This window comes from Pan paniscus, chromosome 11 (assembly GCF_029289425.2).
Source record: "Pan paniscus chromosome 11, NHGRI_mPanPan1-v2.0_pri, whole genome shotgun sequence".
Classification (NCBI taxonomy): domain Eukaryota; kingdom Metazoa; phylum Chordata; class Mammalia; order Primates; family Hominidae; genus Pan; species Pan paniscus.
Window position 1 is genome coordinate 10502544 of NC_073260.2, and position 15711 is coordinate 10518254.

Sequence of the window (15711 nt, forward strand, 5' to 3'; positions counted from 1 at the left end):
CGGCTCACTGCATCCTCCACCTCCCAAGTTCAAGTGATTCTTCTGCCTCAGCCTCCTAGTAACTGGGATTACAGGTGCACACCACCATGCCTGGCTAATTTTTGTATTTTTAGTAGAGACGAGGTTTTAGCATGTTGGCCAGGCTGGTCACAACTTCTGACCTGAAGTGATCCACTCGCCTCAGCCTCCCACAGTGCTGGGATTACAGGCGTGAGCCACCATGCGTGGCCCCCATTTGAGTTTCTTAGCATCTTATCAAATAGCAATTGTGACCGTTTATTTCTGGACTGTCAGTTCTATTCAATTGACTTATATATCTATCTTTAAGCCAGTATCACACTTTCTTGGTTCCTGTATGTTTGCATTAATTAAGCTTCCAAATTGTGCAGTGTGATTTCTTCAATTTTTTTCTTCTTTTTCAGGCATTTACTTTTTTTTTTTTTTGAGACATATCTCCCTCTGTCGCCCAGGCTGGAGTGCAGTGGTGGGATCATGGCTCACTGTAGCCTTGACCTCTCCAGGATCAAGTGATTCTCCCACTTTAGCTTCCCCAGTAGCTGGGACTACAGGTGTGCACCATCACGCCTGGTCAATTTTTGTATTTTTGTAGAGACGGTGTTTCAGTATGTTGCCCAGGCTGGTCTCAAACTCCTGGGCTCAAGAGATCCTCCTGCTTTGGCCTCCCAAAGTGCTGAGTTTACAGGTATGAGACACATTGCCCTGCTTGAATTTGTTGATTGCATCTCCATGGTGTTATTTAACATGTTCTTCTGTCCCTGTATTTTAGTCATTCAACAGTGTGATCTAATTTAGGGCCACTTTTACAGCAGGAATAATTTGCAGGTGGTGTGTGTGTTTCCAGAGTCAGAACATGTTTGGTTTATGCTCTTGGTGATATTCAGGGCTATCAGTGATCCTCTCCTGGATCATTTTTTAATTAGAGGTGATTTGTGTTTTGAAAGGGTCACTTGGGTTGCTGGGGGGTGTATTGTGTATGAGTAACAGGGTTCTTATAAGGACGGAGTCGGATAATCGTGCAACAGAGCACTTGGTGCTATTCCTGGCACGCAATGACCATATTGTTGTTGTTGTTGTTGTTGTTATTGTTAGAGCTGTGTGTGGGGGACTCAAGTCCTGAGCTCGGAGGCATTTTCTGGCCAGGGCTGTTTCCTCCCTTCTCCCCTGCCTCTGGAAAAGTCTGCAGTGCCCCAAGGCTCTGGGAGGCATGTTCAGGACTGCAGCAGCCATCTCTGTGCACCTGGTGGGGCCCCTTCAGGGAAGGAAGGCTGGAGCCCCACTCACTCGGTTCTTGCACCAGACTGTAAGTGCCCTAACCCCAATACTCTGCCACCTGCATGGCCTGGGGCTTCTGGGGTCTGGCTCGTTCCTGGCTTCAAAGCTGTGCATGAGCCTTCTCTTTCAGGAAGCCCTCTTTAACTGCAGCCTGTATGTGGGCTTCTCCCTTGCCCCTGCTTCTCTAGTCTAGAACTTGTAGCTCTGCATCTGAATAGTCAGCTTGGGCGCTTTAGGGTGCTGCTTCCCATGATCCCCTGTGCCCATCCCAGAACCCAGTACATGGTAGGGACTCAATAAAGTCAACTGAGCCGGGTGCGGTGGGGTTCCTGGGCCATGGAAGACCTGGCACTTACTCAAATGGTCCCAAGGCCCCTCCAGGACAGGGGGGCCTGGTGTTGAGATTACTGTGGCTGCCACCCTGACCAGGTCCTTGCCAGCTTCTCCTCTGACCCTGGGCAGGTACCTGAGCCTCTTTGAGCCTCAGTGTCCTCATCTGTTAGATGGAGACTATTGTGGCACCTCTAGTGAGAGTGCAGTGGGAACTGAGCGAGGTGGAACTGAGCAAAATCCTGAGCCAGGGTTCACTATTGACCACAGCAGGCGGCTGAGAAGAATGTTGGATCCCCGGCTCCACGGCCCACCAGCCATCTGGGACTGGCAAACCCACAGGAACGGAAGGTTCCTCGGGGACCACAAAGCCCATGTGAGGTCCCTGCTGCTGAAGGGATTCTGAGGACAGGAGGAGCCAAATTACCTATCCAGGGTCACCTAGCCAAGGCGGGTTAGGACCTGAGTTTGGTGGCTCTCAGGTCTGGCCAATTTCTTTCTTTCTTTTTTTTTTTTTTTTTTTTGTGGAGTCTTGCTCTGTTGGGTCGGGCAGGAGTGCAGTGGCACGATCTTGGCCCACTGCAATCTCCATCTCCCAGGTTCAAGTGATTCTCAGGCCTCAGCCTCCTGAGTAGCTGGGATTACAGGCATGTGTCATGACGCCCAGATAAGTTTGTTTGTTTGTTTTTCCCAGACTGAGTTTCACTCTAATGCTCAGGCTGGAGTGCAGTGGTGTGCTCTTGCCTCACTGCAATGTCTGCCTCCCAGGTTCAAGTGATTCTTGTGCCTCAGCCTCCCAAGTAGCTGGGATAACAGGTGCGTGCTACCACGCCCAGCTAATTTTTGTATTTTTAGTAGAGATGGGGGTTTCACCATGTTGGCCAGGCTGGTCTCGAACTCCTGACCTCAGGTGATCTGCAAGCCTCAGCCTCCCAAAGTGCTGGGATTACAGGCGTGAGCCACTGCGCCCAGCCCCTGGCCAGTTTCTGCACACCAGTGGCTGAGGAGGGAGCTGGCCTGGGAGGAACACCGGGAGGGGAGGGGCGAGCCAGGAGCCAGGACCCCAGGACCCTCCGAGGAGTGGATTAGTGCCTCCCTCAGAGTTAGGACATGGCCTTGGGTCCAACAGGCCTAAGTCTGAGTGTGTGTGTTGTGTGGCCTTAAACACATCACTCCCTCTCCTGCACCCTCCAGCCTCTGTTTTCCACCTTCTGTTTTCTCATTGATAAGATAGGCCTGACCAGGTCATTCAGGGAATGAAATGGAAGTGCTTAGCAAGACCTCTGTAAGTGGAGGCTGCTGCTGTCACTGTTGCCATTATCCTACCTCTCCGCTCCACCCACCTCCTGCTCCTCTTCTTTAACCCTCAGCCCTTCCTGAGTCGGACTTCAACCTGGCCAAGTCAGGGCTCTGTCTCAGGACGCATGGAGCCAGGGCTGGAAGTCTCCACTGGGCAGGTGCCAGGCAGCCCCTGCAGGTTGGGGAGGTGGAGGCTGCTGGAGTCGAGAGGAGCCAGGTGAGGGTGTTGGAGCATAACAGGCTTGGGAGGCAGGCAGAAACCTGCCCTTCCGCAAACTCTGATCTCTTCCCCATCCTGGGAGCAGACAGGTTGGTGCTGTGGCCTGAAAGCAGCTGTCCCTCCTGTGTGCAAGCTCGGACCGCTGCACCCAGACAGATTCCATTTCTGACCTTCCACTTGTTCGTCTCCAGCTCGCCATGGCCAAACAGCTGCAGGCCCGAAGGCTAGACGGGATCGACTACAACCCCTGGTGAGCCAGCTGGGCTGGAGAGGTGTGTGGGTGTCCCCTCGGGCATGGGTTGGCCATCCCTGGGTTTACAGCAACTCAGTAGTACTCCAGATGGTGGCGGTACACAGACTGCCAGATTCCAGCCATAGCTCAGGAGAGGCAGGGCCCGAGGGAGTAGGCTTGGTTCAAATCTCAGCTTTCTCCTGCATGACTGTGCCACTAGGACAGGTGACATACCTGCTCTGAGCCTCATCTCCCCAGCTGCAAAATGAAGAATTATACCCACCTGGAGAGCGTTGGGGAGGAAAAAGTGAAATGCTGTCCAAAGCCGTTCTACCCAGGCACCAGGCTAAGGCCTTTCCAGGGATGACTCTTTCTCACTTGGTATAGAGTCAGATAAACTAAGATAAGTAAGATAAGCAAGTAACATACAGTCAGCTCTTCACCAGACATTTGCAGTGGTTGATATTGTTTTCTTTTTTGACTTGTTTTATTTTCATTTTATTTTTGAGACGGAGTTTTGCTGTTGTCGCCCAGGCTGGAGTGCAATGGTGCGGTCTCGGCTCACTGCAACCTCTGCCTCCTGGGTTCAAATGATTCTCCTGCTTCAGCCTCCAAGTAGCTGGGATTACAGGCGTGCAACACAACGCCCAGCTAATTTTTTTTCTTTTTCTTTTCCCCCCCAAGACAGAATCTTACTCTGTCACCCAGGCTGGAGTGCAGTGGCATGATCTCGGCTCACTGCAACCTCCCCCTCACAGGTTCAAGCAATTCTCCTGCCTCAGCCTCCCAAGTAGCTGGGATTACAGGCGTGCACCACCACGCCCAGCTAATTTTTTTTTTTTTTTGTATTTTTAGTAGAGATGAGATTTCACCATGTTTGCCAGGCTGGTCTCGAACTCCTGACCTCGTGATCCACCCGTCTCAGCCTCCCAAAGTACTGGGATTACAGGCATGAGCCACTGTGCCTGGCCCTAATTTTTATATCTTTAGAGAAAATGGGCTTTCACCATGTTGTCCAGGCTGGTCTCCAACTCCTGACCTCAAGGGATCTGCCCTCCTCGGCCTTCCAAAGTGCTGGGGAATACAGGCATAAGCCACCGGGCCCAGCCAAAAATGACACATTTTAGACATATTTATTGGTATGCAAATTCAACTCAGCCAGGTCCTGACTCTGCTCCAAACTAGCCCCAAACCACATACCAGCCTCTTCATCCAGCTTCCCAGCCTTTCTCCCACCTGGAGAGGTGGACCCCAGGCAGGGCCAGAACAGAGGATTATGGGTCCAGAGATGATGTGTGCCTGGGCTGGTGGGGCCCTGTTCTGCCCAGAGTAGGGTCAAGAGCATCAAACTTTGCTTGAGATGGAAGTAGAAAGGCTGGCTGGCTGTGCCTTGTACTAGCTGGGAGGCTTTAGGCAAGTCACTCCACTCCTTATCCCCACAGTGGTCCAGGAACAAGACGTGCCTCACAGGCCATTGTGAAGGCTATATGAGCAGAGCGTTTAACTGTGGTGTTGACGAATCCAAGGAGGAGTCATGCAATCTGTACAGGGGGGTCTCAACTAGTATTTGGAAAGAATAGAGTAGGATAGGACAGGACAGAAAATACTGCAGTAGATTGCACCAAGAAGGATGAAGCTTCCATTCCATGTTTGTGCTCCACAGGGTTGATGATGCAAAGGTGATTTCTTGGCCGGTAGTGGTCGCTCACGCCTGTACTGCTAGCACTTTGGGAGGCCAAGGGGGGGTGGATCACCTGAGGTCAGGAGTTTGAGACCAGCCTGGCCAACATAGCAAAACCCCATCTGTACTAAAAATACAAAAATTAGCTGGGCGTGGTGGCGGGTGCCTGTAATCCCAGCTACTCAGGAGGCTGAGGCATGAGAATCGCTTGACCTCGGGAGGCGGAGGTTGCAGTGAGTTGAGATTGCACCACTGCACTCCAGCCTAGGGGATAGAGCGAAACTCTGTCAAAAAGAAAAAAAAAAGATGATTTCTTCCTATGGGTCATGGTGGAAGAACTTGGAAAGCCCCTGGGCTGATTCCTGCGATTAACAATGTGCCTGACTGACCTAATCTCAATGCAGGGGACCAGCTGTGACACTTAGGCAGATCTTCAGGCCAGGACAGTTGCTGATTGTCTAGTTTTTGTTTTTCTTGTGTGTGTGTGTGTGTGTGTGTGTGTGTGTGTGTGTGTGTTTTGTTTTTTGTTTTTTTTTTTTAAGACAGAATCTCACTCTTGTTATCCAGGCTGCAGTGCAATGGTGCGATCTCGGCTCACTTCAACCTCCGGTTCCCGGGTTCAAGTGATTCTCCTGCCTCAGCCTTCCAAGTAGCTGGGATTACAGGCCCCCGCCACCATGCCTGACTAACTTTTGTATTTTTAGTGAAGACAGAGTTTCACCATGTTGGCCAGGCTGGTCTCAAACTCCTGACCTCAGGTGATCCACCCACCTCGGCCTCCCAAAGTGCTGGGATTACAGGCGTGAGCCACCGCACCTGGCCGGTTGTCCAGTTTTTCTAAACAGGCCGAAGTCCAGGTCACCATGGAGGGCTGGGCTGGTGCTGATTCTCCGTTTGTTACCCAGGGTGGAGTTTGTGAAACTGGCCAGTGAGCATGACGTCGTGAACTTGGGCCAGGGCTTCCCGGATTTCCCACCACCAGAATTTGCCGTGGAAGCCTTTCAGCACGCTGTCAGTGGAGACTTCATGCTCAACCAGTACACCAAGACATTTGTGAGTCTCCCCGTCTCTCCTGGAGGCACTGGGGGAGGAAGGGGACAGGGCTTTCTGGACTTCAAGCCCACACAGCTGTCAGGCTTCAGGGGACAGAGCCAGGGGATTCTGTGTGACCATAGTTCAGTGTTTACTGAGCGTATCCTCTGTCCCAGAGCCTTCGCCTCATGGTCTAGTGGGGATGGCAGACAAGAAGCCAGTAACGACAGGCAGTTGATACATGCTATGATGGAGGAGGATGGGATATCGCGCGAGTAAGAAAGAGGGAATGAAACCTGGGGAGGGGGCTGGAGAGATGCACGAAGACTTCCTGGAGGAGGTGACACTTAAACCAAGTCCTGAAAGACTAGCTACTGATTGGATTACACAATAAATCCAAACGTTTTCCGGAAAGGACCACATAGTAAATATGTGACGCTGCTTGGATTAGAACAGTGGTTCTTTTTTTCTTTTTCTTTTTTGAGACAGGGTCTCACTCTGTTATCCAGGCTGGAGTGCAATGGTGCAATCATGGTCCACTGCAGCCTTGACCCTGCCAGGCTCAAGTGGTCCTCCCACCTCAGCCTCTGGAGTAACTGGGACTACAGGTGTGCATCACCATGCCCAGCTAATTTTATTTATTTATTTATTTATTTTTGAGTCAGGGTCTCACTCCTGTCACCTAGGCTAGAGTGTAGTGACATGATCACGGCTCACTGCAGCCTGTACCTCATGGGGCTCACATGATATGCCATTTCCTGGGGCTCATGTGATCCTCCCACCTCAGCCTCTAGAGTTGCTGGGACAACAGGGGCATGCCACCTCGTCCAGCTAATTTAGAGACAGGGTTTCACCATGTTGCTCAGACTGGTCTCAAACTCCTGCGCTCAAGTGATCCTGCCACCTCGGCCTCCAAAAGTGCTGGGATTACAGGCGTGAGCCGCTGAACCCTCGTTCTTTTTTTTTTTTTGAGATGGAGTCTCCCTCTGTCGCCAGGCTGGAGTGCAGGGGCGCAATCTCGGCTCACTGCAACCTCCCCCTCCCAGGTTCAAGAGATTCTCCTGCCTCAGCCTCCCGAGTAGCTGGGACTATAGGGGTGCGCCCCCACGCCCAGCTAATTTTTGTTTTTTTTTTTTTTTTAAGACAGTCTCGAACTGTTGCCCCGGCTGGAGTCTGGAGTGCAGCGGCACGATCTCGGCTCACTGCAACCTCCGCCTCCGCCTCCTGGGTTCAAGCCATTCTCCTGCCTCAGCCTCTTGAGTAGTTGGGATTACAGGCGCCCGCCACCATGCCCAGCTAATTTTTGTATTTTTAGTAGAGACGGGGTTTCACCATGTTGGCCAGGCTGGTCTCGAACTCCCGACCTCGTGGTTCGCCTGCCTCGGCCTCCCAAAGTGCTGGGATTACAGGCGTGAGCCACCACGCCTGGCCATTTTTTGTATTTTTAGTGGAGACAGGGTTTCACCATGTTAGTCCGGATGGTCTCGATCTCTTGACCTCGTGATCCACCCACCTCAGCCTCCCAGAGTGCTGGGATTACAGGCGTGAGCCACCGCACCCGACCGCACTCATTCTTTTTAATGGCTGCATACTGTTCTGTTGCCTGGATGTGCCATAATTTATTTAAGCAGTTCTGCACTGATGGACTGCTTCTGCTATCTCAATATCATAAGCAATGCCACAGCAAATATCCCTGTGTGGACATCTTTGTATACATATGTATTTCTCTAAGATAAATTCCTGGAAGTAAAACTAGCAAAAGAAAGGCTATAAATATTTATAAATACAATAGGTGGATATTGTTAAGAAACAGTGTGTGCCTATAATCCCAGCTACCTGGGAGTCTGAGGCAGGAAGATTGTTTGAGCCCAGGAGTTTGAGGCCAGTACAACATAGTGAGATCCTGTCTGAAAAATAAACAAACAACTAAGTAAATAATTGCCCTCCAGTAAGGTTTACTCATTTACATCCCTGCCAATAGGCTGGTCTCAGAGCTGGTTGGAAAGTTCCTTCTTTGATCCAAAAAAAAAAAAAATCATTTGGGTATGTATCTTTTTCTTTTCTTTCTTTCTTTCTTTTTTTTTTCTTTTAACTAGAGACAAAGGCTGGCTATGGTGGCTCATGCCTATAATCCCAGCATTCTGGGAGGCTGAGGCTGGCAGATCACCTGAGGTCAGGAGTTCAAGACCAGCCTGCCCAACATGGTGAGATCCCATCTCTAATAAAAATTAGCTGGGCGTGGTGGTGGGTGCCTGTAATCCCAACTACTTGGGAGGCTGAGGCACAAGAATCGCTTGAACCCGGGAGGCGGAGGTTGCAGTGGGCCGAGGTGGTGCCATTGCACTCCAGCCTGGGTGACAACAACAACAACAATAAAATAGAGACAGGGTCTCCTTATGTTACCCAGGCTGGTCTCAAACTCCTGGGCTCAAGCAATCCTCCCACCTTAGCCTCCCAAAGTGCTGGGTTACAGGCATGAGCCACTGTGCCCAGCCTCATTAAATATTTTACCTCTTTCTTGTATGTTGCAATATTTTTCTCTTCCTGTTTTGACCTTGCTCATGGTGCCTTTTATTTTTATTTAATTAATTAATTTATTGTCTAAGACAGAGTCTCAATTTTATTACCCAGACTGGTGTGATCATAACTCACTTCAGCCTTGATCTCCTGGGCTCAAGCAATCCTCCTGCCTCAGCCTCCCGAGTACCTGGGACTACAGGCACGTGATACTACACCTGGATAATTTTTTTGATTTTCCATCAGTAGAGACAGAGTCCCTCTGTGTTGCCCAGGCTGTTCTCAAACTCCTGGCCTCAAGCAACCCTCCCGCCTCATACTCCCAAATGCTAGGATTACAGGCATGAGCCACTGTGCCTGGCCTGTGCCTCTTGTTGTACAGAAAATTTTTATTTTTGTGTGGCCAAATCTGGTTTAGTGAGTTACTGAGTTGAGTTCTAGATAAAGTTTCAATCACTTGGCTTAGCCTTGAGTATTTTTGTTTTGTTTTGTTTGTTTTTGTTTTTTTTGAGACGGAGTCTCGCTCTGTCGCCCAGGCTGGAGTGCAGTGGCGCGATCTCGGCTCACTGCAAGCTCCGCCTCCCGGGTTCACGCCATTCTTCTGCCTCAGCCTCCCGAGTAGAGCTGGGACTACAGGTGCCCGCCACCATGCCAGCTAATTTTTTGTATTTTTAGTAGAGACGGGGTTTCACCTTGAGTATTTTATAAGTGTCCTCAGCAAACAAGTTTCTGGATCTAATCTTCCTCTCAAAAAGGGGTGCTTACAAAGCTGCAACATGAGGTTCCTGACTGTCAACTGTGTGTGACTTTAGACAAGTAATTTCTTCTCTCTGGGTCTCTATTTTTCTACCTGTCAAATAGTGGGCATCAGGCCAGGCACGGTGGCTCACATCTGTAATCCCAGCACTTTGGGAGGCCAAAGCAGGCAGATTACCCAAGGTCAGAAGTTCGAAACCAGTCTGGCCAACATGGTGAAACCCCGTCTCCACTAAAAATACAAAAATTAACCAGGCATGGTGGTGCGTGCCTGTAGTCCCAGCTACTTGGGAGGCTGAGGCAGGAGAATCACTTGAACCCAGGAGGCGGAGGTTGCAGGGAGCTGCGATTGTGCCACTGCACTCCAGCCTGGGTGACATGAGTGAGACCCTGTCTCAAAATAAATAAATAAATAAATAAATAAAAGCCTCTCCCGCAAAGCTGCTGGGAGGATCAAGTGGGCACAAACATGCTTCTTAAACTTACAGATGTGGAAAGTGGGGAGTTTCTACTGCCTCATGGGCTCTTGGACTGAGGTTCATGGAGGCAAGCACTTCCTCTGGTTCTCTGCTAAATCCCCGCCCTGGGCTTCGGGCCTGGCACAGAACAGGCCCTGTGGCAAATGCTGGTGGAGGAGATGGAAGAGCTTAGCACTGGATATCTGAGTCAGTGCAGGCCTGGCGGTTGGCACCCTGGAGTCTGGGACCATATAGATTGTGTGACCTTTACCTCCCAGAGTACACAGGATCACAATAGCACCTGCCTCTGGGTTGTTGAGAGGATGAGATCAAAGAAATCCCACAAATAGCTTGGTGTGTAGAGGAATCCAGAGTGTTGAAAGCTGATCTATTCCACGTCCCCTGGGGCCCAGGCTACCAGTACCTGGCTTTGCCCCCAGGCCTGCTGCTGGAAGGTGCTAGAATTGCCTGGATACAGCTGGGCCAGAGGATGGGCCCAGGCTGAGCTGGACAGTTAACCCCTGCTGTCCTGGCAGGGTTACCCACCACTGACGAAGATCCTGGCAAGTTTCTTTGGGAAGCTGCTGGGTCAGGAGATAGACCCGCTCAGGAATGTGCTGGTGACTGTTGGTGGCTATGGGGCCCTGTTCACAGCCTTCCAGGCCCTGGTGGACGAAGGAGACGAGGTGAGTGGGCAAGACTTGGGCTGAGTGGGACTGAGAGGTCAGGGCCATGCTGACTCCAGCTGATTTGACCCTTATATCAGGTCATCATCATCGAACCCTTTTTTGACTGCTACGAGCCCATGACAATGATGGCAGGGGGTCATCCTGTGTTTGTGCCCCTGAAGCCGGTAAGGATGCTAGGTAGAGGATGGATGGGCAGAGGGATCCAAGGCGTGGGCTGAGTTGGACCCTGGGAGTTGGAAAAGGAGGAAAGAAGTGAAGGAAGCCAGTTCCCCTAAGCTGGGAGGGCAGAGGGGAGGTGTGTGTGTTGGGATCCCAGGGGAGAGAAGGTGGGGATAGATGCTGGGGAAGACCTGCATGTCAGGTGGTTAAGTGGTACCACCCCGTGCCACCTGCTCTTGCAGGGTCCCATCCAGAATGGAGAACTGGGTTCCAGCAGCAACTGGCAGCTGGACCCCATGGAGCTGGCCAGCAAATTCACATCACGCACCAAAGCCCTGGTCCTCAACACCCCCAACAACCCCCTGGGCAAGGTACTGGAGGGACCTCCTTCCCTGGCCCCCTGCGGACCTGGTCATGTCTCCTGCACTGTTACTGAGTTGCTGCTGTGGGGCCTCCGTTTCTTCGTTTGTGTGTGGGAGGGCCACACACAATGAGCGCTGAGGACCAAGACTCCAGAGGTCCCAGGACAGGGGCAAGAATCCCCAGGGAAGGCCTGAGGGCTGGGACAGTGAACTGGGCTGGGAGCCACCATCACTTCCCAGTGACCCTGGAATAGTGACTATGCCTCTCGAAGTATCTCATCTGTAATGTGGGAACCTGAGGGAACTGACCTCATGGTCAGTGTTGCAGGGATCCAATGCGATGGTGCAGAACAGCCCTTAGCACTGGGCTTGGCTGTATTCGCCATTTATTTATTTTTTTGAGACGGAGTCTCGCTCTGTCTCCCAGGCTGGAGTGCAGTGGTGTGATCTTGGCTCATTGCAACCTCTGCCTCCTGGGTTCAAGCAATTCTCCTGCCTCAGCCTCCCGAGTAGCTGGGATTACAGGCACCCGCCACCATGCCCAGCTAATTTTTGTGTTTTTAGTAGAGACGGGGTTTCTCCATGTTGGCCAGGCTGGTCTTAAACTCCTGACCTCCAATGTTCCGCCCGCCTTGGCCTCCCAAAGTGCTAGGATTACAGGCGTGAGCCACCGCACCTGGCCGTAGCTGTGTTCTTTAACCTCTCTGAGTAGGCCTCTGTGTTTGGGGACGGTCCCAGCTGCAGGTCTGTGCTCTCCTTGGGCATCTGCAGGTGTTCTCCAGGGAAGAGCTGGAGCTGGTGGCCAGCCTGTGCCAGCAGCATGACGTGGTGTGTATCACTGATGAAGTCTACCAGTGGATGGTCTACGACGGGCACCAGCACATCAGCATTGGTGAGCCAAGCCAGCCTGGGGCCCCTCCCCTGCACATTGGTGGGAGGGCCTTGACCCCACCTGAGAGTCAGCGCAGGCCTGGTAGTTAGAACCCAGGGTTCTGGAGCCCTGCAGATCCTGTGACCTTTGCCTCCCAGAGTACACAGTGTCACAGTAGCACCTGCCTCCCTGGTTGTCGAAAGGATGAGGTCAAAGAAATCCTATGCCGGGCATGGTGGCTCACACCTGTAATCCCAGCACTTTGGGAGGCTGAGGCTGGCAGATCACTTGAGGTCAGGAGTTTGAGACCAGCCTGGCCAACATGGTGAAACCCCGTCTGTACTAAAAGTACAAAAATTAGCTGGGCATGGTGGCACGTGCCTGTAGTCCCAGCTACTCAGGAAGCTGAGGTAGGAGGATCACTGGAACCTGGGAGGCGGAGGTTGCAGTGAGGCAAGATGGCGCCATCGCATTCCTGCCTGGGCAACAGAGCGAGACTCCATCTCAAAAAAAAAAAAAAGAAAGAAAGAAACGGGGGGTGGAGGGAGGGAGAGAGAGAGAGAAAGGAGGAAGGAAGGAAAGGAAAGGAAGAAAGAAAGAAAAAAAATTGTGCAAATAACTTAGTATGTAGAGGAATCCAGGATGTCAAAAGCCTATGCGTGTCCCCTGGGGCCCAGACCACCATCCTCCCCCGTCCCCCTCACCCCAGTCTCAGCAGCTGTTCTGTTCGGCCTTGGGCAGCCAGCCTCCCTGGCATGTGGGAACGGACCCTGACCATCGGCAGCGCCGGCAAGACCTTCAGCGCCACTGGCTGGAAGGTGAGTTGCTGAGGGTGGGAGGTCACCACCCCCTGCAAGATCCTTGGCAAGTGAGGTGGGCCTGGGAATGAAGAAGGCTTTAGCCAGGTCTGGAAGGACCTCTCCCCCTACCTGCGCCCCTGCTGCAGGTGGGCTGGGTCCTGGGTCCAGATCACATCATGAAGCACCTGCGGACCGTGCACCAGAACTCCGTCTTCCACTGCCCCACGCAGAGCCAGGTGAAGAGGGGCAGGACGTCACGGGGGAGTGGGGGGACAACAAAAGATCCCAGGCTGGCCCCCGCGTCAGGGAACAGCTGATCTATCTGTGTGTCCATCTGCCCTGCCCAGGCTGCAGTAGCCGAGAGCTTTGAGCGGGAGCAGCTGCTCTTCCGCCAACCCAGCAGCTACTTTGTGCAGTTCCCACAGGCCATGCAGCGCTGCCGTGACCACATGATACATAGCCTACAGTCAGTGGGCCTGAAGCCCATCATCCCTCAGGGCAGCTACTTCCTCATCACAGACATCTCAGACTTCAGTGAGTGAGACTTGCCGGTCTGGGCAGGGCACAGGGGCTGGAGGCTGCAGGGGGCTCAGTGTGGCCTCTGTCTCCCAGAGAGGAAGATGCCTGACTTGCCTGGAGCTGTGGATGAGCCCTATGACAGACGCTTCGTCAAGTGGATGATCAAGAACAAGGTGGGCTGGGCCTCTGCCAGGCAGCCATGTATGGTTTCACAGGTTGTGTGCTGCTCAAGGGTGCCCAGGCAAGAGGCTCCTGGGCTAGATCTTAGTCCAGCCTCTGCCGTCAACCTTGGGGCAGGGTTGTATCCACTTCAGAGAATGAGGAGCCTGTTTCTTTTTTTCTTTCTTTTTTTTTTTTTTTGGTTGAGATGGAGTCTCACTCTTGCCCAGGCTGGAGTGCAGTGGCGCGATCTTGGCTCACTGCAAGCTCTGCCCCCCAGGTTCACGCCATTCTCCTGCCTCAGCCTCCCGAGTAGCTGGGACCACAGGCTACTTTTTTTTGCCTGGCTAATTTTTTTTGTATTTTTGGTAGAGACGGGGTTTCACCATGTTAGCCAGGTTGGTCTTGATCTCCTGACCTTGTAATCTGCCTGCCTCGGCCTCCCAAAGTGCTGGGATTACAGGCGTGAGCCACTGCTCCTGGCCTTTTTTTTTTTTTTTTGAGACAGAGTCTCACTCTGTCGCCTAGGTGGGAGTGCAGTGGCGCAATCTCAGCACACTGCAACCTCCACCTCCAGGGTTCAAGCGATTCTCCTCCCTTAGCCTCCTGAGTAGTTGGGTAACTGGGATTACAGGCATGTACAACCACGCCTGGCTAATTTTTGTATTTTTAGTAGAGACGGGGTTTCACCATGTTGGTCAGGCTAGTCTCCCAACTCCTGACCTCAGGTGATCCACTCCCCTTGGCCTCCCAAAGTGCTGGGATTACAGGCGTGAGCCACCGTGCCTGGCCTGAGGAACCTGTTTCTAACTTGCACAGAGATGCTGTGTGGGCTGGCAGGATTTCCTGCCTCTTTGGATCTCCATCTTCCCATCTGTACAGTGAGGAGTTGGCCCATTAACTCTTGAGTCCATCCAGGTTTGATCTGTGACTCTAAGGCTTTGTTCTTCTCTGGCTCTGCCCTGACCTGCTCCATGATCCTCCCTCTGTCAGCCTCCCTCTGCCCTCTATACCCAGGGAGGGACTTGGAATGACGTTCTGGGATTCTTTTCTTCTGACTTTGTGTTTGTTTTTGTTTTGGATGGATTTTCTCTCTTTCGCCCAGGCTGCGGTGAAGTGGCGCAATCTGGCTCACTGCAACCTCCACCCCCGGGTTCAAGCAATTCTCCTGCCTCAGCCTCCCAAGTAGCTGGGATTACAGGCATGCGCCACCACACACGGCTAATTTTTGTATTTTTCGTAGAGATGGGGTTTAGCCATGTTGGCCAGGCTGGTCTTGAACTCCTGACCTCAGGTGATCCACCCGTCTCAGCCTCCCAAAGTGCTGGGATTATAGGCGTGAGCCACCGCACCTGGCCTTGTTCCTCTGACTTTGATGCAGCTCTAGGTGCTGGATTGGAGCTAACTCTCCTTCCCCACCTGGTCATGGGAACCTCTCTGTCCCCTCCGGAGCCAAGGCCTGCTGGGCCACGAGGCCGTGTTGAGACATGTCCTTCCTCCTCCCCAGGGCTTGGTGGCCATCCCTGTCTCCATCTTCTATAGTGTGCCTCATCAGAAGCACTTTGACCACTATATCCGCTTCTGTTTTGTGAAGGTAAAGGGCAGGGCTGGGGGAGGAAAGACCTCACAGAGCTTCCCAAGGCCGGCTGGGCACATGGGGAGAGTGTAGGACTAATCTGTGCTGGCGCAGGATGAAGCCACGCTCCAGGCCATGGACGAGAAGCTGCGGAAGTGGAAGGTGGAGCTCTAGCCCTGAAGTCACGCCTTGGCCCTGACATCCCCACATGCCTGCAGAGATCCTCTTTGAGTGTCTGTCTTTGTCCAGGTTTCAGACATTTCTAGGTTGGGGAAGATGCTATTGGGAAACCTCTTCTCCGTGACACAGAATGTTCTGGGTGGGAGCCACCCTTCTTCATCTTAGAGAACCAAGTGCCTCCTGTCTGAAAGGTGAGGGTGGCCTGACCTGGGCCTCTCCCTGCCCCTCCATAGGTGGGTTTGTAGGGTCTTGTGTTGCTTCTGGTCTCTCCAGGCTTGGCTGAGACGGACGGTAGACTTCCACCATGCACCGATCACATCCCAGCTCTGCATGGCCCCTGCTAAGGCTCGGGTATAACCTCACCTTCCCTGGCTCATCTTGGCCTTGGGGAGTTGCCTTTAGGCTTGAGTCCTCAAGCCTCTCCTTTTCGTCCATAATAAAATGTTTAAGTTATTAAGATCCTTATTGACGGCTTCTCTCTGCTTCACACTCATGCTGATGGCTGATCTAACTTGTGAAGAATGCCCAGAAGAACCTCAGACACCCCCACAACTTTGTACAAATGGTTACTGTAGTCA

General features: G+C 52.4%; 1 protein-coding gene across 17 annotated transcripts in view; it reads left to right on the forward strand.

Moving 5' to 3' along the window:
* Window positions 1–15598, forward strand: part of KYAT1 (kynurenine aminotransferase 1) — a 48119-nt gene extending 32521 nt beyond the window's left edge. For 4 of the 17 annotated variants that reach the window (XM_034929225.3, XM_034929230.3, XM_034929231.3 and 1 more), the window contains 12 exons: window positions 3334–3392; window positions 5961–6108; window positions 10355–10504; window positions 10585–10671; window positions 10909–11037; window positions 11800–11920; window positions 12641–12717; window positions 12846–12935; window positions 13047–13233; window positions 13312–13391; window positions 14885–14971; window positions 15068–15598. In XM_034929225.3, coding sequence (XP_034785116.2) covers window positions 3340–3392; window positions 5961–6108; window positions 10355–10504; window positions 10585–10671; window positions 10909–11037; window positions 11800–11920; window positions 12641–12717; window positions 12846–12935; window positions 13047–13233; window positions 13312–13391; window positions 14885–14971; window positions 15068–15127 — 1269 coding nt within the window. In that variant the 5' untranslated portion in view covers window positions 3334–3339 and the 3' untranslated portion in view covers window positions 15128–15598. Of the gene's footprint in view, window positions 1–208; window positions 704–1110; window positions 1322–2993; window positions 3140–3227; window positions 3415–5960; window positions 6109–8183; window positions 8292–10354; window positions 10505–10584; window positions 10672–10908; window positions 11038–11799; window positions 11921–12640; window positions 12718–12845; window positions 12936–13046; window positions 13234–13311; window positions 13392–14884; window positions 14972–15067 lie in introns of those variants that run through there. The other 13 variants (XM_063594152.1, XM_063594153.1, XM_034929226.3 and 10 more) reach the window with 11 other exon arrangements.
* The last annotated feature ends 113 nt before the right edge of the window (window positions 15599–15711 follow it).